General features: G+C 54.2%; 5 protein-coding genes across 5 annotated transcripts; all 5 read left to right on the plus strand.

Moving 5' to 3' along the window:
• Nucleotides 1-775: 775 nt before the first annotated feature.
• On the plus strand, nucleotides 776-1417 carry JKF63_06638 (uncharacterized protein; the record flags this gene model as incomplete). Its single annotated transcript, XM_067902587.1, has 1 exon — nucleotides 776-1417. One exon carries the CDS (start codon nucleotides 776-778, stop codon nucleotides 1415-1417), a length of 642 nt encoding a protein of 213 aa, XP_067758004.1.
• A 1598-nt stretch (nucleotides 1418-3015) lies between these two features.
• Nucleotides 3016-5391, plus strand: JKF63_06639 (uncharacterized protein; the record flags this gene model as incomplete). Its single annotated transcript, XM_067902588.1, has 1 exon — nucleotides 3016-5391. The coding sequence occupies one exon, from the start codon at nucleotides 3016-3018 to the stop codon at nucleotides 5389-5391; it is 2376 nt and encodes a 791-aa protein (XP_067758005.1).
• A 779-nt stretch (nucleotides 5392-6170) lies between these two features.
• JKF63_06640 (uncharacterized protein) lies at nucleotides 6171-8120 on the plus strand (the record flags this gene model as incomplete). The annotated part of the gene is made up of 1 exon (XM_067902589.1): nucleotides 6171-8120. The coding sequence occupies one exon, from the start codon at nucleotides 6171-6173 to the stop codon at nucleotides 8118-8120; it is 1950 nt and encodes a 649-aa protein (XP_067758006.1).
• Nucleotides 8121-10091: 1971 nt separating this feature from the next.
• Nucleotides 10092-10523, plus strand: JKF63_06641 (uncharacterized protein; the record flags this gene model as incomplete). Its single annotated transcript, XM_067902590.1, has 1 exon — nucleotides 10092-10523. The coding sequence occupies one exon, from the start codon at nucleotides 10092-10094 to the stop codon at nucleotides 10521-10523; it is 432 nt and encodes a 143-aa protein (XP_067758007.1).
• A 1024-nt stretch (nucleotides 10524-11547) lies between these two features.
• Nucleotides 11548-12228, plus strand: JKF63_06642 (uncharacterized protein; the record flags this gene model as incomplete). The annotated part of the gene is made up of 1 exon (XM_067902591.1): nucleotides 11548-12228. The coding sequence occupies one exon, from the start codon at nucleotides 11548-11550 to the stop codon at nucleotides 12226-12228; it is 681 nt and encodes a 226-aa protein (XP_067758008.1).
• Between the last annotated feature and the right edge of the window lie 7676 nt (nucleotides 12229-19904).

A 19904-nucleotide genomic window follows, 5' to 3' on the forward strand; every position in this document is an offset into this window, starting at 1 on the left:
CAGCGCTTTTCTCCCTTACACCTTTTTTGCTCTTGAATCCGTTGACGAGCTCGCTGTGCTATCTTTCTTTCATTTCGTTTTATAACGTTGCCGCTTGGTCCCCCCCGTTGCTACGCCGCGTTCTCACTCCAAATCTGCCGGGGCCGTCCCAACTTCGCTCTCCCCCTCATCTATACTTGCACACCTCTTTTTTTGTTTCCCTGCTCGGATTGCCTCTACGCTCAACTCACAGCAACGGTGTCGCCTTCTTTCTTCGTCCGGCTATAGTCGATCTACCCCCGTTTTCTATTCCTTTTTTTTGTGTGTTTTGAACCGGGGAGTTGGTGTTGTTTTGTTTTTTTTGTTTTTTTTTTGGCGAGGGGAGTCTTCTAGAGACGGCAGGGGTCACCGACTCACACCGGGACCGGAAAGGAAAAAGGGCACGCCAGGGAAAAAAAGCAAGCAAGAGGGGGATCCAGGGCAGAGATCATCTTCTCAAACTTCCCGTGTCATCGACGACTTTTGTTGCTGCTGTTCTCCTTCCATAAATACGAACGTGAAAGGTGCGCGCGTCCTAGTATAGACTCAAACCAAGCACGTGTCGTATTGTGTTGTTGTGCTGTTCAGCGCGCGCGCTCTCTTTCGGTGTCCCCCTCCCTTCCCCCTTCCCCACTGTTTTGCATTTTCTCTTCTTTTGTTTCCCATAATCTTCCTTGGTGTACTCCCCCCCAAAAAAGCTCGTCTCTTTTTCTAGTGGTCCACCGTGTAGCTACCTTGGGTGCATGTGCATGCCACCATGTCCTGCAACACGGATCATCTCATTTCTGTGAAGGGTGATGTAGAGGGTGAGCTTGAGATTACACACTACCCCACGAAACTCACGTGTTCCTTCTGCGTCTCTCTCACTGAAGAGAGGCGAGGCGATGCCCTTTTCGTCTTGTATCGCCTGCGTGTCAAAGAGGCCTCCATCCTTTTTTCTAAGACGTATGGAGTGTTGGGCCATGACAAGACGGGTCAGGCTTATCCGTCCACGTGGGACGATATCGCGCTGTACGCGCAGCCGGCAGTGATGGAGATGGGCAAGCTGTCCACCATTCGAGTTGAGTACGTCGTCATAACTGAGAATGAGGCGAGAGGACTTATCGAAAGAGGAGAGATCGAGAAAGAGTTTTGCCGACCTTTCTTTGCACGCGGCAGCACAAAGCACTATGAGGTGAGGTGCACCTTCCATGACGCGCCGCCGCCGAAGGTGACTAAAAATGGCAAACAAGCACGCCGTCGAGAGGAGCTCGCCGGCGGTTCCCGTCTCAGGAGCGCCGCCGCCGCTGTCACGATATTCACGACAGTGCTTGTGGTTGCGGGCGCTATAGCGGCAAGGAGACGCGGTGTAACCTGGGAGGCCGCTGCACGGGTTGTGCATAGCTGGGCCAGAGACTAGGACTTATGACGGTTGATTAGCTTGCCTTAAGGCACCTCCGTGAGGTGATGTGAAATCAGTAGGTAGCCATCGCCTTTAGTGTGGCCCGAACTGTCGTCAGTCAGTCTCACGACGCTATGCACTCTTGTTAAAGTTTTCCGCTGCTGTTCTCACTGAGGCCCCGCGTGGCTGCTTCTACCCTGGGGGGGGTCAAGCGGACAGGGATATCGTCATCCACATACTTACGTGCACACATACACACAAGTACACGCACGTACGTACACTCGTCTCTCTGTGTGTGTGTGTGTGTGTGTGTATGTGTTACAGCGCCGCATATTTTCTTTTGCTCTTATTCTGCTTAGCTGGAAACGCGAACGCGCGCTTGTGTGCAAATCTGTCCGCATTGACATCTTCGGGAGGCGGTACACGAACGGCGTTGTGGTGGTGATGATCAACAATAAGGTGCATAGGTGTTTTATCTTGTTGTTTCCTTGAGCTTGTGTGTGTGTATATATATTGGGTATCACCTCTGTTTGTCTGCTCCACCAGTACGGAGTCGTTGAAACTAAGGAGCCTAAGGCCTCAAGGGTAGGGAGGGAGGGGGGGGGGTGTGCCATCGCTGCAGGGGCTGGCGATGATGTCTTCGTCACACGCGCGGGTTTCTCCTTGTTTGTTTTGCGATTTGCACACTCTGACGTGCCCCTCTTAAGCGGATCGTTCTCATATCCCGGAACAGCCTCGTACAGTGCGTCGCGTGACGAGTGAAGAAGGAGAGAGAGGGAGATGGCGCGTAGCGGAGCCTGCAATATTCTACTTTTTTTTTGCCCCCCCCCCTCTCTCTCTTTTCTGTTGCTGTGGTACAACTGCTTATCATCCGTGCTGGCGATTCCGGGAGTCTGCGGGGCGTGTGCATGTGGGTGCAGCACTAGGAGAAGCCCAGCCACCGTTGTCTTGCGCCTTTTTCTCTCTCCCGTGCAGCTTTTCTCATCTCATCTTTCCCTCCGCCTTTTGTTTTTGATGTACCGCTTTTCTGCATCGCCCTCTTCTCACATCTTTCCCTACAGCAGGCGTTTCAAATTTTTTTTTACAGCTGCATCTTTTTAAGAGTGGCGGGTAAATCAGAGACGTGAAGGCCACGCCTTGGACATAGACGCTGAGCTTCCCGTCAGCAGACGGTGACATAGATAACGACTGATACGAAGAGGCCTTTTCTACTCCGTACTTCAGCGTGCCCATAACACACAGTAGTGCTACACTGCGCGTGACATGGATAGAGATTAGACCCCCTACCTCCCCGCCACCTGCTTCAGATATACGTTGTGCTTCTAGGGCACACTGTATAAAGAAACACGGATGATATTGATGAGACGCCACTCCATCATGTCTCTGGAATTTGTTCTCAACGCCACATCCACCGCAGCACCTCTAGCGCGTTCGCCCGCCCAGTGACAAGAGTAGGCACTGCTTTGTTTTATTTCTCTCTCGTCTCTCTCATCTCTCCCGTCTCCTCTCCGCGCTCAGACGTGTCTTTTGGGTGTCTTGGCGATTGATGAGAGGATATCTCCACGCGAATGGTGCCAATCGAGTCGTCAACAAAGAAAAAATCTGATCGAGTGCGGATGGGTCAACGCCGCGTGAGTGTGGCTGTGCGTGTACGACCCGACACCGACTCACGTCATCCATCGTGTGTTTCCCTCAACCATGCTACGTGCCATGTAAGCGTCCAGGAAGGCACCGGTGCAAACGGACTGGCCGGGAGTCGCTCCTACAAGGAAGACTTTATCTTCGATGAGCATGCAAGCAACCGAGCCGTGTTCGAGAAGCTGGTGCTACAAAAGATGCGCGCGGCTAGCCCTGAGCACCCAGACACGCTGTGTTTCCTTGCCTACGGCCACACATGTAGTGGCAAAACCTATTCCATCGCGGGCAATGAGCATGAGCTTGGGATCCTTGCACTGTGTGTCGAGGAGCTACTCCGGAGAGAGGGCGTCGTGGAGGTGTCGATGCTGGAGGTGTATCTGGAGTCTGTGAACGACCTCCTCGCGAACGGAGAGCCGCGGCACATTCGCCGCCGCCAAGGCCCGAACGGACCTGTGGTCGTGGTGCAGGGGCTGACAACCTGCACCCTCACATCTCTAGAAGAGTGGCACGCGGCATCCGTGTACGGCATGTCCTCACGCCGCACTGCGCCAACTGAGCGCAACCCCCGCAGCAGCCGCAGCCACGCCATCTTCACTATTAAAAGCAGAGGAGTGCGTCTCTGCTTCGTCGACTTGGCCGGCAGTGAGCGGCAGACTGTCTTCTCCCCTCAGCTCAACAAGGAGAGCATTAGCATCAACAAATCGCTCTCCCGGCTGAGCACCGTGCTGGAGGCGCTGAGCAACCAAAGCGCTGCCCGTGGCGGGACTCGCGGCTATGTGAACTTCAGAGACACCACCTTGACGGTGCTCCTGCAGCGCTACTTGACGGGTGCGTCCATGACCACCTTCCTTGCCTGCGTGCACCCGAGCTCAGACTACTATCAGGAGACGCTCAGCACTCTTCGTTACACGCAACGTCTGAAGCGTATCCACACCCGCGTCACAACGCCTGGTGAAGGCGAGTGGAGCGGGATCAATACCAGCGAGCATCATGTGCTGCTGCTGGATGAGCTTATGCGCCTACGTGAGCAAATGAAAGCGAAGGAGAGCACCACCAAGCTCGTCGAGGCAGCCCATCAGCGCCGCATCACCGCGCTGGAACGTGCACTTGCAGATCAGACAAATTCGCAATCCGGCACGGCTTGCTGCGCTATGCTGCCATCTCTGTCTCCTCACAGGGATTTGAACGCGACTCGCGCGAGAGACACGCGGCGTGTGGCGGGCTGGCTGCTCAGCCGCGTCTTGGGAGAGCTCCCAGGCCTAAATGTCGGCTATGACACGTACTTCGACCCCTACTTCCCCCCCTCAGTCCAGGTGATCGGCTTCGTTTCAGCCATGGCAAGCCTGGTGCCGCGCAACGCCGTCGACGAACCGCTCGCATTTCTGGACGTTGGCGATTTGGCCATGGGCCTCTCCATGCTGGACGCTGGCGTCCCCCCTTTTGTTCGCCTGCACAAGGCTGGCTGCGGTGACCCAAGTAGCTGGGAGGGATATGAGTGGGATGAGGCCAAAAACGTGGTGTACGTACTGGCGTTCTTTGAGTATCACCCTACGGCGATGTCTCCGGTCGAAGTGGACGCCCTTGGCATGGAAGAACCCCTGCCGTGTTGTGGAGGCTTCGTGACGTCCGAACCGCTCCTGCCCATTGCGACAGTGCTATGCGTGGCGTCGAGCACCACTCGCCGCCTCAAGGAGGAAGTGCTGCAGCGGCTCATCGACCTACAGTCTGAGCAGCACGAGGTGGTCGCAGAGCGGGTCAACACCGGGGCGCTTACGCTGCCACTGTCCTCGTCAGTGTCGTCGTATTCTCAGGATAGTAGTTCCCAAAGCGCGAGGCTTCTCGATGCTTCTCTAGTGCGTGATGTAATCGCATCAGAAAGCGTCGATAGCTCTAGGGCCTCGAGTAGTACTGGTGACAATGTTGGACCTCTTGCAGTGAAGGGGCGCCGCCAAACGGCGGACACGTCCGACATGGTCACGTCATTTGAAGAGAGCAGCGATTGCAGCACGGTCACCAAGACCAGCACTGACTGCGACTCGCACGAAGAGGTGCACTCTAACCACCTCGGCACGCCCAAACTTTTTTTGCGACCGTCGATGACGCCTTTGTTGGCGCACAAAGCAGAAGAGCCGACGGCGTTGGGGGGTAGCACTGCTGGGGAGGTGCCATCTACGCAGTGGGCCCTCTCACCACATAGACCGTCATTATTTCTGCAGGCTTCCGGTGGCGCCGTCGCCGTAGTCACGCCAGTGAATCAGTCGCCTCCCAGGCACACCAGTAAGCAGCATCACAGGAGCGTTGGCAAGCACAAGGCTGTGAAGATACAGTCATGTCAGGGGTGCAGCTCTATGTAATGACAATAGCGAAGTGTCGCCGTTCATGCGCACCCGCTGAACAGCCACCCCGAGTGAAGTTGTGGCCTTCCGTTCTCGGAAGCCTTTTTCGCTTCACTGCTCCACAGACACGTGGCGATGACACGCGCCTGGTGCGGCTTTAGTGGGATGGACAGGCCAAAGCTGCAGATGGGGAACTGTGTGGCCAGAAGGTCCTTGGCCTGTGTGCACACCTCTGCTTGTGTGTTCTGAAACCCAGAAAGGTGAGGTGATGTTATCTGGCGGTGGGGGGGGGGAGAGGGGGGCCGCAGAGCGTTACATGAAGTTGCACAGGAGTAAGAAATGCATACGTAAAGGCTAATACCATATTGGACTCTCCCGTACAGAGTCGAATGAAAGAGAACATGCCGTCTGCACACCCCCTTTTTGGGTACGCACCGGAACACTGTATGTGCCGTGACGCGCCTCACCACCGAAACTGAGAAGCACGCATTCGCATGAAGAGCCGAACCTCTTTCGAGGGATTAGGCGTGAATGTCTGCTCTTATGTCCGCATGTCTATGCATCCGCAACTCCCTCCTCCCTCCTCCCTCCTCCCTTCACCCCCTCCCCAAAAAAATCGCCTTATCTTTTTCACCAGTCTCATTTTTTCCCTTCTCCTTCTCTCAGTTGGTGCTTACCGTTGATAACGACCGACATCCCCTATTCCTCTTTCCTCCTCTTTTCAACCGAAGACCCTAACAGCACTTCGTCCCCCCCCCAAAAAAAACAAAAAAATTAAAAGAGGACGTTGTGCAGTGATGGCCGCCACCAAGGAGAAGAAGTCCTTCAAGAAGTTTGCCAAGAAACACTTGGCTGGTGTCATTGAGACCCGCCGAAAGACTGCCAAGTCCAAAAAAGAAAAGCTCGAGCGTTTGCAGAAAAAAGAAGCGCGGGCAGCTAAATGTGCGGCCAAAGAGGAGAAGGAGCACATGGATCAGCTAGAGAGGCTGAAGGACACGGACCCTGAGTTTTACTCCTACCTCGAGGAGGAAGACCCAACGTTGCTGCAATTTGGCAAGGGGGACATCGACGTTGTGGAGGGGAGTGACGGTAGCGACGCCGAGACGGAGGTGGATGAGGAGGAAAACCGCGGTAGTGAAAGCGGCGAGAATTCGGAGAGAGAAGGCGGGGGTGATGAGGGCGGTGATGTCGCGGCACCCCGCCGCGGTCGTGTCACCCGCGAGGAGCTGACGCAGCTGACGAGCGCCGGCTGTGCCGTGGAGCTGTGCGTCGACGTCTTCGTTTCGGCTGTTCGAGAGCTTGGCTATGAGGTCAAGGAGCACCCTCGGCCGCAGTCCACTCGAAAGTTTGAGGAGCCATCGCTGGTGAAGGAAGCCTTGGTCTCAGTGGCACAGCATGTCGGCAAGCAGCTCAGCACTCTCATCACCGGCAAAGGATCTTTCAAGTCGCACAAGACACGCATGGTAGTGAAACGTCTCCTCATGGCGCTCTCGTCTGTGATTGGTGAGGGCCAAAGCGACCCCGTTCTCTCCTCGCGTCTCCTTCATGCCATCGTGCCTTTTGTGCCTCTGCTTCACTACGTACGCGGCGTGACCAAAGCGGTACTGAAGGCATCGCTGCATCTCTGCGCCGCCTCCGAGGAAGCTGTCCGCGTCGCGGCGTACGTGGTGGTGCGGTCTGTTGCCACTCGTGCTGCTGGAACGCGCTCCATGTACCAGTCTACCGCCTTCAAAGGCATCTTCCTTACACTCATTCGCACTGCACACCAGTACAACATCCACAATCAGGCCACCGTGGCCTTTCTCATGAACTGTGTGGTGGATCTCTACGGTACGGATATAGAGGCGGCGTACCAGCACACCTTTGTGTATCTACGTCAGCTGGCAATCTACCTACGTGCGGCTTTACAGCAGCAGACACAGAGTAACGTCCGCGCGGTTGTCAACTGGCAGTACTTGAATGCGCTCCGCACGTGGGGGGCTGTGGTTTCGACTTACGCCGAGCCCAATCAGCTAGGACCGCTCATTCACCCCGTCGTGCAGATAGCCACCGCGTTGATGGACCTCTTCTCTTCGCCGCGCATGTTCCCGATGCACCTCCAGATTATTGAAGTACTGAACCACATCTCTAGCCGTGCTGACGGGCTCTACATCCCCGTCGCGCCGTACCTGCTGCGAATTCTCACCTCTCCAAGCGTTGCCCTCTCGCACGCGCCGAACGGCGGCTCGTCGAGCACGGACACGGTCGATCTAGTTTTCACCATCCGCGTGAAAAAGTCACAGGCGCGCAGCGGTCTTTACCACCGCGATATCTGGAGCGAGGGTCTATATCTCCTCACCGAGCACCTCGCTACGCACAGTCACACCGTAGGCTTTCCTGAGTCCTTCTGGGCGGTGGAGAGCACTCTGCGCAAGCTCAAGACGCAAGTGCGTGTGCCGATGGTGCACGCTTTAATCAGCAACCTGCTGCGCCACATTCAGACGACCTCGCAGAAGATCAAGGCAAAACGTGACAACGCCAACTTTGGACCGTGCGATCTTGCCGCAGTGAAGCAGTTTGAGGACGAGCTCAAACAACAGGGGAGCGCACTCGCGTCGTACTACCGAACCATGCGGCAGCAGCGTATTGAAAACCTTGCCTCGAAGCACAAGGATGCGTCACGTGAGCGTGTGACGCTGGAGTCTGCCTTAAAAAAACAGAAGGCCGATGGCAGGCGTAGACGTCCTCAGCCGGTCGACAGCGCGTAGGGTTAACGGTGTACAAAGAGGGGTAGCAACGTGGTCATAATACGTCAACCACCGACGTCCCGAGGTGGGTGTGGTGCTCCGCTCGGCGAGTGGCGGAGCCGCTTGTCTGCTTCCCCCCTTTTTTCACTTCACGACTGCGTTACGTCACAATGCGTACTACGGCATTTTCTTTGCTTTTTTGTGGATTGTAATCGCTATATACGGGGAGGAGGGGGGCGGGGCATGGAGAGTGGTGGTGGTGCATCAGCACAGGTGAATAACAATATTTAATTCGACTAATGAAAGGTATCTTGGCGCGCTCTTTTCCTCTGTAGCCTTTCGGTGCCCGCGACCGAACGTGTCTGGCATGTGTTTGTGTTCTGTGCCGGGCGATACATGCTACCTTTTTTTTTAAAGGGGCACAATGGCCCCTCAAAAAATATATATATATGGATGGATGGATGGATATTCGCAGATTGTGACCCACTTCTGAGTTGAGGTTGTGCGAAATATCTGCCCTGTCATACCGCAAGCGAAACATGCATGAGGGGTCAACAGAAGGGTGCTGGGATGGAGGGAGGGAGGGAGTTGCACAGGTGAATATTGCCGCCTACCGCAGACAGTCTCAATGACTTCAACGACCTTGCGGAGACTTCTAGTATATAGCCTCCAAATGATGAGCTGACGGGACCTGTGGACTCGGCCCAGTCCCCAGACAGTCTCTGCGCAAGTTCCCCAGGTGCTTCTGTGCCGAGCACCCTGGCCCCGAAGATCCCGGGAACCGGCCCGTAGTGTCGTTTGCTGCTCTCGCATTTGTTATTATTATTATGAAAACAAAATTTTTTTTTCTGGGGGTGCGGGGCTGGTCTACTCATCCTAGTGGTCACCTTCTATCCTTCACCATTCTTGTTTTCTCGCTTGACTCTCCTGCGCGTCATACCATATCCATCTACTTCTTCTCTATTTTCTTTTTTTACTGTCCCCCTTTTTCGCCTTCAGCGAGCACAGCAAACTCCGTCGTGTGGCACACGCGCATCCCCATTGCCTCGTTATTCTTAGATACTATACGTACACCCGAGGCGCCCTCACTTGTAGTTGGGGCCTAGTTCGTATCGAAGTCCCGTGCTTGCCGGCCGTGTACACGCCCGTCTATCCAGCGCGCTGAACATCTGTCGGCCTCTCTCTCTCTCTGGATGTGTGCATATATTTATATACACATTAGACCTTTTACACATCTGCATAGGTCATTTCTTCATTTGGCAGATTCTCATCTCTGCACTTCACACGCTTCGCCCCCTTCTCAATTCGTGTGTTGTCCGTGAACACCACGTAACGCATTTGGCACACTTTGACGCATTTTTTTGCCGCTTGCGTATCCTTCTTTGGTTTCTTCTTTTCGCGGTGAAACCTCAGCGGAAAGTAGCGTGAGGTGGACGAGGGGGGGGGGAAGGGCTCCGTGTGCACGACTCTTCCTCATTTAGCAGCTGCGTGTGTAGAACCAAAACCTTCGGCCCTTTCCTATTTGCGCGGCATTTTTTTGCTTTTTTTTCCTACCCTTGCAGGTCCGGCAAGAGCCCCCTTTTCCCCTGTCGCTTTGACGACGGAGGCAACGACCCGCTTTTCTTCTATGTCAACCCGTCACCCCTTTTCGGTTCTTTTTGTTACTATTCGCTGTCCTGCGTTCTCTCTCTGTGTGTGTGTAGAACACTGGCCTCCACACTGACTCCCCGTTTTTGCTGAAAGTCTGGAACGTTTAAATCTTTTGTTGTTGGCGCGTGTGTGTACATCACAGGTGCGCTGCTCTGTGTGCACCCTCGACGGTGCTTCTCTCCTTGGGTTGTCGCCGCTTTTTGTAAATTCCTCGTTGTCGTCGTTCCGTCCGTTATCTTTCGATTACTGGCGACCCTTGTCCTCCCCCCCAAAAAAAAACTCGCTTCTTCAGCGTTACGTCTGTTGTGTGTTTTGTATTCGAGAGGCTGTTTAGCTGCCGTCATGGACTCCCTTTACAATTGGAATGACACGACCAAGATCGGTGTTGCCTTTACCGGCCTTGGTATGTTCTTCACTTTTATGGGTGTGGTGATGCTTCTGGACAGCATTCTCCTCACAATGGGAAATATTTTGTTTGTAACAGGTGTGGCGATGGTGATGGGCCCTAAGCGCTGCAAGACGTTTTTCATCGCCCGGCAGCGGGCGTCCACGTGTTTCTTCGTGGGCATTTTGTTCGTCTTTTTTCGCTGGTGTTTTATTGGCCTGTGCATCCAAGGCTTCGGTGCGCTGAATCTCTTTGGCAACTTTTTCCCTACAGTGGCGCGTGTGCTGGAGTCGACCCCGGTCATTGGCCCCATACTCTTGTCTGCTCCGGTCCAGAAGGTGTTCTCTCTCATGCACGTCAACGAAGGTCGTAACTCGCGCAATGTGTAGAGGAGTGCGTGGACACTCTTCACCCCCCCCCCCTACGCTGACCGACGGATTCAGCGTGGCAGTATCCCTGCTCTCTTGGCAGAGGAAGAGGGAACACAGTAATTCGCTGGTGGTGGTGGTGGTGGGTGTGGCATGGAGATGTTCCAGTCGCGGAGTCGAGCGATTAAGATGCCACGTTCGAATGAAAACACAACGCAAAGGGCCTTCCTATAGTGGGGAAGAGTGATACACAGCGCCAGCCCCCCCCCCCCCCCCCCTGCGGCGGTGATGCACGTTTTCTTTGTTGCTCCACATCTACACTTTTTTTTTAGGCTGGCTTAAAAAAAAAGATTCGAGGTGCTGTGTTGGTGGAGAACTTGCCTGTGTGTGTCCACCCAACTCTGGTTAGGCGCACGATGGGCATGGGTAGGATGCTCTACCATCGCCGCCACGCACGTCCACAGGTGTGTGTTTTTTTTTCTCGCAGTCTAACCCCCTTCCTTGCTCGCCTGTTTTGGGGATGTGGGGAGGCCCACGTACAAAGAAAAAGAAGGGGTACACTGGCTCGTATCATCACAACCCACGTTCACACAACGCCAAGAAACGCTCTGTCAACAACATAGTCTTTTTCAAGACTGCGTTGGGAGGCTCTGCTGAGCCACCCGCTATCGAGGGCGCGAGGCATCTGCCCATGGCGCCGCCTCCGCGCATCTCGGCACGCTCATCGAGCGCTTCACCTACTCGTTTCTGTGTTCCATTTTGTGCGTGTTGAGCGGTATTTGACAGGAGAAACCACAAAAACGTGAAAGGCGCTGATGTTCTTGTCGACTACTCTCATGGGCGGATCATTAGGCCTCTACTCCACTCTCCTCACTTCATGTCATTCTCCTTTCAATTTTACAGGCTTTTCCCCCTCTGGCGTTGTACCACGTTGTACACACCGAAGTAATATAGCAAACAAAAAGGCGCACTCGCAGACATCGTCCCCCCCCCCCTCCCCCTTGTCTCCCCTCATCACTCTTGTACGAGTAACCTACAGTCAAGGATGGAATTCACTGTAGGACATACGCGAGTTCTGCTGACAACGCACAAGTCTTACGGTGATGCGGATGCGTTGGATAGCCTGCGTGCGTTTGCGCAGTATCCCCCGCTGTGCGGCTACCTAAACGAATGCGCACAAGGCGGTTCTATCCCTGATACCGTTGTCGTGCGGAGGCTTGACCGCGTTGCTGATCGAATTACGGGCGCTGTGGTTGACCTCGTCTATGGGAAGGCGCCTGGTGGCACGGCCACGACGACGACTGTGCTACGTCTTGCCGACGCTGACCCGGCTGTGTTGTTGCCGATTGTTACCCTGGAGGGGCAACGCTATGCCGTGCTGGCGCAGCAGGTGGAGTTATCTCAAGGGCTTGTCAACACAAAGACGGCGATACGCGGTGTCGTGACCAGAGAAGGCGGCTTTGCTAGTGACAAGTACGCGAGTGCACTGGCTGGTGTGGGGATACGAGTCGCAGATGCCGCACCTCTCTCACCCAAGGCGTTCACCGTTGGCAATGAGGGAGAGCTCGCTATTCGTTTTTTTACTCTGGCCGCAGCGTGCAATGCTCATCAGGTCGAGGAACTTCGGCACACCCCAAGCTTAGCACTTGTGCCACTTGCGGACGTTATCGCCGCAGGGGATGCCGCTGCGTCGTTGGCGGTGTCGTTGATCTCAGCTACTGCCTAGCTGCATAAAGCGCAAGAGGGAGCTGGCTCCTAGCGAGTGGAGCCACAGGCAATCCTCGCATAGATATCCCCCCTTCTCGGTTCTCGCCTTGTTCTCTGATTTGGAGTCTCACATTTGTGGCGATGTCTACTTTGTTCAGGTGTATATCTCTTGTCGTTCATGGTTTCACTCATGTACAGTGAGGTCAAGCATGCTTCTGCTTGTGTGCATGCTTGATTTCCCCCCCCCCCCCTCTTTCCCCTTCCCCCTCAGTGTCACTTGCCGTGCCAATACGATGCAACAGACAAATACATGCTGATATCCTTGCTGATAAACGAGGAAGAATTGCCTCACCCCGCTCCCCCTTCCCATGACTCCAATCAGTCGGCGTATCGCCGCGGAGGCACATGGCGCAGATGAAAGTGATCAACAGGGTCCTGGTTTGGAAAGAAAATATAAAAAAAGAGCCGAGAGGGTAGAGTCGAGCAGGTGTTGCTGGACGATTTGATACGCGCCGGAATTTCTCTCGGTGTCGTGTTGCACATTGCATTGCTGCGTGGCGCCGTTTTTCACCAAGAGGAGCGACGCGCGCCCGGTGCAGTAATAGAGCCACCTGGACTAGTATTCGCAGAAAAGAGGTGATCTCTCTCTCTCTCCCTTCACGTATTCGCCGAAAAAAAAATAAATTGGTGACCGGCATTTCCATCTCAGTTCGCCTTTCCTCCTCCTCTTCGTTTGCTCTCTTTGGTCACGCTCTCTTCGCGTTGGCACGCCTCCTGCTTCCCCTCCCCTCCCCCCATCCATTGGCGACCACCACGCCGTATACGTCTGACCGTCAATCTGTCGTTGGTTCTCGCTTATTACTACAATTCCCTTCATTTCCAACAAGCAGCTCAAACGTGTATCCGTATATGCTGTTTAGCCGCTTTCTTCTTTCCCACCACGCCTACAGCTCTCGAACGTAAGCTTCGCTAAGAATTGTTTCTGTTTGCATTTCTATTTTGGTGTTGCGTGACGTTTCTGATTGTCTGTGTCACGCGCGCTGCTTCTTTTTACCTCTTTCCTTCTTCCCCAATCAAAGCTTCAGCTGTGTCTGTATTAGGATTGTTGTTGTGATCATTTTCTGTTTTGTCCTGTTTCTCTGACATCCCCCCCTCCCCTCCCCCCCTTCCTGCCCTCCCCCGTTCCTTCCACCATTTTGTGAGCTTTTTTTTTCTCTTTTACGTTTTCTTCATCTGTTGCATAACAAATATATTGCGCACCGACTGGGAAACGGGCAAAGAAAATAAAGGAGTTCGCGAGAGACACAGTAGTTGAGTGAGACGGTCGTTCACTTGAACACACACGGGGCCTACTCGCACCCCCGCTCGAGCTTCCACACGTGTCTGCTCCGTTTGCCTGATCCGAGTTCCCCCTTGGCGCTTTCATCCCCTCCTCGTGTGCATTAGCACTTCAGTGTAAGTGTCTGCGTCTTTTTTTTTTACTTGCATTGGCTGGTCTTTCCCGGAGAAGACCGCCCCCTTTGTTTGTTTGTTTTTTTACCCTCCTGTTGTTTCACTTCGTTTCCTACCGTTTAGCTCACCGGGATTTTTTTTTTCTGTAGTTACCAGTAGCAGTCCTTTGTGGCCCCTCCCTCTCCCCCTCCCTCTTTTCTTCCTAACTCTTCTCGTTTTCCTCCCGGTGCTTTGGATATATATATATATTTTTTTGGACGTGGCTTTTTTCTTCTCCTGATACGTCCTTCATTACTTTCTTTTTGTGTTTATCCCTTCGCCCACGTTTTGTGTGTATTTATCTGCCTTTTCCCCCTCCTTTTACGCGTGTCGAAGACGGAGTTAGTGGAAAGGTGTGCACTCTTATAGACACCGCGACACGCTCTAAGCCCCACCAGAAGAGTCTGCACACGCGTAAGAACCGTGTTCCCGGATAACCTGTATCTCGGCTCCGCTCTCTTGATTTCTGCATCCTCTCTTTCTTTTCGCGCACCCCGCTTGTCCGTAAGCTGTGGCCGCTGTGACTTGCACCGCTTTGGCCCCTTACGTATTTTTCTTTCCGAGGCTTTTCCCCGTGCCTGCGCCTCGAGTTTTCTTTTTGCTTCGCTGCGAAACGCTGATCAGCTGCTCCCTTTTTTTTTGGGGGGGGTTAACGGGATCTTTTGAGCGCACGCAACTCCCTCTTCGTTTGCGTGCTGGTCCCTCGAGTGTTGAGCGGTCTTGTCTTCACTCTCACTTCTTACTGCTTCAGTGCCTTTACACTTATCCCGCATCGGTGTTTTTGTGCTCTGCTCTGCTCTGTGTGTGTGTGCATGCGTGTGTGCGTTCTTCTTCTTTCTCCGCTTCAGCTCACCTCTATCTGTACAGCTGCGAAAAGCTGATACACACACACACACACACACACACACACTCAAATGGTCGCCAACAACAAACTGGTGATACGGGAGACGGGGGAGAACCCGCAGGATACCCCGGTACCCAAGAGGCAGCTGCTGTCCCAGACGTTGCGCATCCTCATCCCCACCCACGTGAGCAGTCTGCTGTGGATGTCGTCTCAGATAATTACGCTGTACTACGTCGGCAAGTACCTCAACACACCTGCCACTGCACAGTACGGCGCCGGTATTTTCATTGTCAACGCATACGCGTTTTACATCGTCATGACTTGTGGCCCTGCAATCGACACTCTCTCCTCGCAGGCCTTTGGCGCGGATCCAAAGTCCCCTGAAGTGGGGGAGGCGTTGCAGATGGCGCTGGTTGCTAGTATGCCCTTTGGACTTGCTTTTAGCATCGTTTTCTTTTTCATGCCACTCATGTGCGGCTCGTCTGAGAAGGAGTTCTGTGTCGGATTGGCGCAGTTTTTGCGCTACAGCCCACTCTACCTCTTTGCTCAAATCATCAGCGGTGTCGCGAGCAAGTCGATGTACGCACAGAAGATTCCCGAAGTGGTCGTAGCGGCGAACGCCGTGGCGGCGCTGGGGTCACCCCTGGCAAATTACTTTCTCACCCCGCTCGGCATCCACGGTGCTGCGCTGGCGCTTGGTGCCACAGTCGCCCTCAGCTCCATGATGCACATCCTGTGTATGCTCTATCACCCCAAGGTGGTTGTCCGCTATGCCCCATGGCCGTCACCTAGGCTGGTTAGCCTGAAGTCATGGAATGCGTTCTCGACGGTCGAGAATCCGGCGGCGATTCCGATAATCTTCGATTTCTATATGTTCTCGTTTCAAATTGTGATAGCACTGGATAAATTAACATCGGCGCTTGCTCTTCGCGTTGCCGCAATGGACTTGGTGGGGTTTATGATCCCCGTAGCACTCGGCATGCCCGTCGCTGCGTCCGTGATTGTTGGCAACTCTCTTGGTGCTGGCAGGCCGCGCCAAGCCAAGCAGTTTGCTTACTTTGTGCTTGGCTGCAGTCTCATTCTGGCACTCATCACGGCGGCTCTGATGCTCGCCTTTGGCACTCACATCGCACACTTTTACGGAGAGAAGGAGGATGTAATTGAAAACATGAAGAAAATCATTCCACTGGTGGCGCTCGGCCACATTGGCCACTCGGTGCAGCTCTGTTTGGAGGGTATCTTCCGAGGAGCAGGTCGCTTAGCTCAGGCTGCTCTGGCCGCGTTTCTGAAGTTTTTGTGCGTTGTCGTGCTTTTGTTGTTCATCCCAGGCTTTCTCGAGAAGACTGGTGTGTATGGCTACATGGGGGGGATCGTTGCCGGCATGTCCTGCGAAATTTCACTCCTGAGCTGGTGGATGTACAAATTCGACTGGTTTCAATTGGGCATGGAGGCCCGGGCGGCAGAGAGGCCGCCGCAAGACGCGACAGATGTCGTGGTCAAAGACAGCGGTGCCAATGCAGACTCTACATCGTCGAGCTCCAGCCGAAGCGCCTCCGTATCGCTAACCCGCACCCGTGCAAGCGTCTGCAACTGCGTCTATGCCCATGAAAAGTACGAGATGAAGCCGCAGGAGCGCAGTGCAAGTATCCTTGAAGAGGCGTGCTGTTCTCTCCACGAATCCTTTGCCGTGCCGCCGGGGAATCGCTAATGGCCCCGACTTTTTTTTTCGACACCGGTAAGGGGAGTGCAGGGTTGAAAGATATGCGCACCGTTGCACCACGGCTTGTCCTTCAGTACAAGGTGGTGCGGTTGGCTGTGCATTGGGTTTTGCGGGCCATGACTCGCAAGGAGATGGCCAGCGGGAGTGAAACATAGAGGAGGCGAGAGGGAGTGTGTGTGTGCGTGTGTGAAGAAGCCAGGGAGGGTGTGTGTGTATGGAACAGCAGAGTCCCTCTTCCCCCCCTTTTTTTTTTTGTTCTCCCCTTTTGTACCCCCCCATTTCCCCAGGTGTTTGTTGTTGTCACAGGCGATCCGCCGTGTGGTGTCCTCTCCCCTCCTCTTCGTGTTGGCAGTTCACTCCTGCTTTGACAACTTTCTGGTAGCGACCCCCTCCTCCCCTCCCCTGCTTCCCCCCCCCACAGATACACCGGTGCTAGCTTCGTCGCGAAACGGGCCTTAATAGCCAAACACATGGGCACACGGTGCGCTTGCGCGGTCAAGCATTACTGTCATGGTGTCTTCCACGCTCGCCAAGCGTCCCGAGCTGAGAGCCGCAACAATGATAGGCGATCAGGGCTGGGCAGAGTTTCATACCAGCCATCGACAGTGTGCGCACGTGTGCAGAATGTGGAGGCGCCTCCTGCATCTGGCGGTGTGGGCTAAAGAGGTGTAAGTGGCGGCAACACGGCGGTCCACACCTCTCGAAGCACACCATCGAGTCCGCCACACTCCCACCGTGGGGGAGCCGTCACGCGGTCCAGCGGAATGCAGGGTCTCGAGGCGACCTTGGTAGGGGCGATGGGCACACCGGCAGTGTGCAGGCTCTGCGTGGTCCCTGACCCGAGGCTTGTCAGCTCCTCCTTTTCCAGTTCATGCGGCTTGCTGCTGGACCCCGACCTTCTGTTACCCCCACCTGGCAGCCAACACTGCTCAGAGCCTTTGACGACGACGCTGCGCATGGTTTCTCTAGACCACTATATGCAGTAGCCTGAGGTTCTCCTGGGCTGAGTGGTGCAGCACCTCTCGGAGGGAGCGCAACGAGGAAGAGCGCAGGGAGCGGGTATATGTTGCACGGCCCGACTCAACGCCAGGGTGGTTCGTGCCCCGGAGAGCCGTGGCTGTACGCGCATTTGTCTTTGCTTGCATCGTGTGGGGATGTCACCTTGGAGGAACAGCGTGTGTTGGACCCCGGCGGGATGGGACGGTGCTTTCTCGACTTAGCAAAAACAAACACAAACACTTTTCTATCTTCTGGAATAATTGGAGGGGCCCGCGGGTGTGGCTGGTCGGCCCATGGATCTCGTATGGCGCATTTTTGTGGTGATGGTGGGAGGGGAAAACTATATACAAGCCAACGAGATTCTGGGGCGCGTGATGGTAACGAAGATCAACAGTCACCCATAGTGCCTCGCCGATCGGTCTTGCACTGTTGTTAGCCGTTGGAGTACAGGGAAGATTGTTGCAAAGATGGAACAATGCTGGGGCGATGCACTAAGCAGCGGTGACACAGTGGGGCTCTCTACATACGCACAAAAATGGCGCGCGGAAACATACGAGATTTTTTCCTGGTACGCGCAGTGTGCGATGGCTCCATTGTGTGCTGGCGGCCACCTTTCTGGGATGCTTCCCTTGGCTAATCTGCACTCCTCCCTCTCTCATGACGTGTGCACTTGCCAACGTGTCTCGTTCTTCTTTGGTTTCTCAATTGTAGTCTTATTCGCCCCTTCAGCGAATTCTAAGCTGCATTTTCCCCCCCTCTCATTGGACGCGAGGGCAGCGCTTCGCACGCCAGTTTTCTTGGCGCAAGAGCGCCTTCCCCCCCTCCTTTTTCCCCTTCCCCCTCAGTGTCACTTGCCGTGCCAATACGATGCAACAGACAAATACATGCTGATATCCTTGCTGATAAACGAGGAAGAATTGCCTCACCCCGCTCCCCCTTCCCATGACTCCAATCAGTCGGCGTATCGCCGCGGAGGCACATGGCGCAGATGAAAGTGATCAACAGGGTCCTGGTTTGGAAAGAAAATATAAAAAAAGAGCCGAGAGGGTAGAGTCGAGCAGGTGTTGCTGGACGATTTGATACGCGCCGGAATTTCTCTCGGTGTCGTGTTGCACATTGCATTGCTGCGTGGCGCCGTCTTTCACCAAGAGGAGCGACGCGCGCCCGGCGCAGTAATAGAGCCACCTGGACTAGTATTCGCAGAAAAGAGGTGATCTCTCTCTCTCTCCCTTCACGTATTCACCGAAAAAAAAATAAATTGGTGACCGGCATTTCCATCTCAGTTCGCCTTTCCTCCTCCTCTTCGTTTGCTCTCTTTGGTCACGCTCTCTTCGCGTTGGCACGCCTCCTCCTTCCCCTCCCCTCCCACCATCCATTGGCGACCACCACGCCGTATACGTCTGACCGTCAATCTGTCGTTGGTTCTCGCTTATTACTACAATTCCCTTCATTTCCAACAAGCAGCTCAAACGTGTATCCGTATATGCTGTTTAGCCGCTTTCTTCTTTCCCACCACGCCTACAGCTCTCGAACGTAAGCTTCGCTAAGAATTGTTTCTGTTTGCATTTCTATTTTGGTGTTGCGTGACGTTTCTGATTGTCTGTGTCACGCGCGCTGCTTCTTTTTACCTCTTTCCTTCTTCCCCAAGCAAAGCTTCAGCTGTGTCTGTATTAGGATTGTTGTTGTGATCATATTCTGTTTTGTCCTGTTTCTCTGACATCCCCCCTCCCCTCCCCCCCCTTCCTGCCCTCCCCCGTTCCTTCCACCATTTTGTGAGCTTTTTTTTTCTCTTTTACGTTTTCTTCATCTGTTGCATAACAAATATATTGCGCACCGACTGGGAAACGGGCAAAGAAAATAAAGGAGTTCGCGAGAGACACAGTAGTTGAGTGGGACGGTCGTTCACTTGAACACACACGGGGCCTACTCGCACCCCCGCTCGAGCTTCCACGTGTCTGCTCCGTTTGCCTGATCCGAGTTCCCCCTTGGCGCTTTCATCCCCTCCTCGTGTGCATTAGCACTTCAGTGTAGGTGTCTGCGTCTTTTTTTTTTTACTTGCATTGGCTGGTCTTTCCCGGAGAAGACCGCCCCCTTTGTTTGTTTTTTTACCCTCCTGTTGTTTCACTTCGTTTCCTACCGTTTAGCTCACCGGGATTTTTTTTTTCTGTAGTTACCAGTAGCAGTCCTTTGTGGCCCCTCCCCCCCCCTCCCTCTTTTCTTCCTAACTCTTCTCGTTTTCCTCCCGGTGCTTTGGATATATATATATATTTTTTTGGACGTGCCTTTTTTCTTCTCCCGATACGTCCTTCATTACTTTCTTTTTGTGTTTATCCCTTCGCCCACGTTTTGTGTGTATTTATCTGCCTTTTCCCCCTCCTTTTACGCGTGTCGAAGACGGGATTAGTGGAAAGGTGTGCACTCTTATAGACACCGCGACACGCTCTAAGCCCCACCAGAAGAGTCTGCACACGCGTAAGAACCGTGTTCCCGGATAACCTGTATCTCGGCTCCGCTCTCTTGATTTCTGCATCCTCTCTTTCTTTTCGCGCACCCCGCTTGTCCGTAAGCTGTGGCCGCTGTGACTTGCACCGCTTTGGCCCCTTACGTAGTTTTCTTTTCGAGGCTTTTCCCCGTGCCTGCG

This window comes from Porcisia hertigi, chromosome 18 (assembly GCF_017918235.1).
Source record: "Porcisia hertigi strain C119 chromosome 18, whole genome shotgun sequence".
Lineage (NCBI taxonomy): Eukaryota > Euglenozoa > Kinetoplastea > Trypanosomatida > Trypanosomatidae > Porcisia > Porcisia hertigi.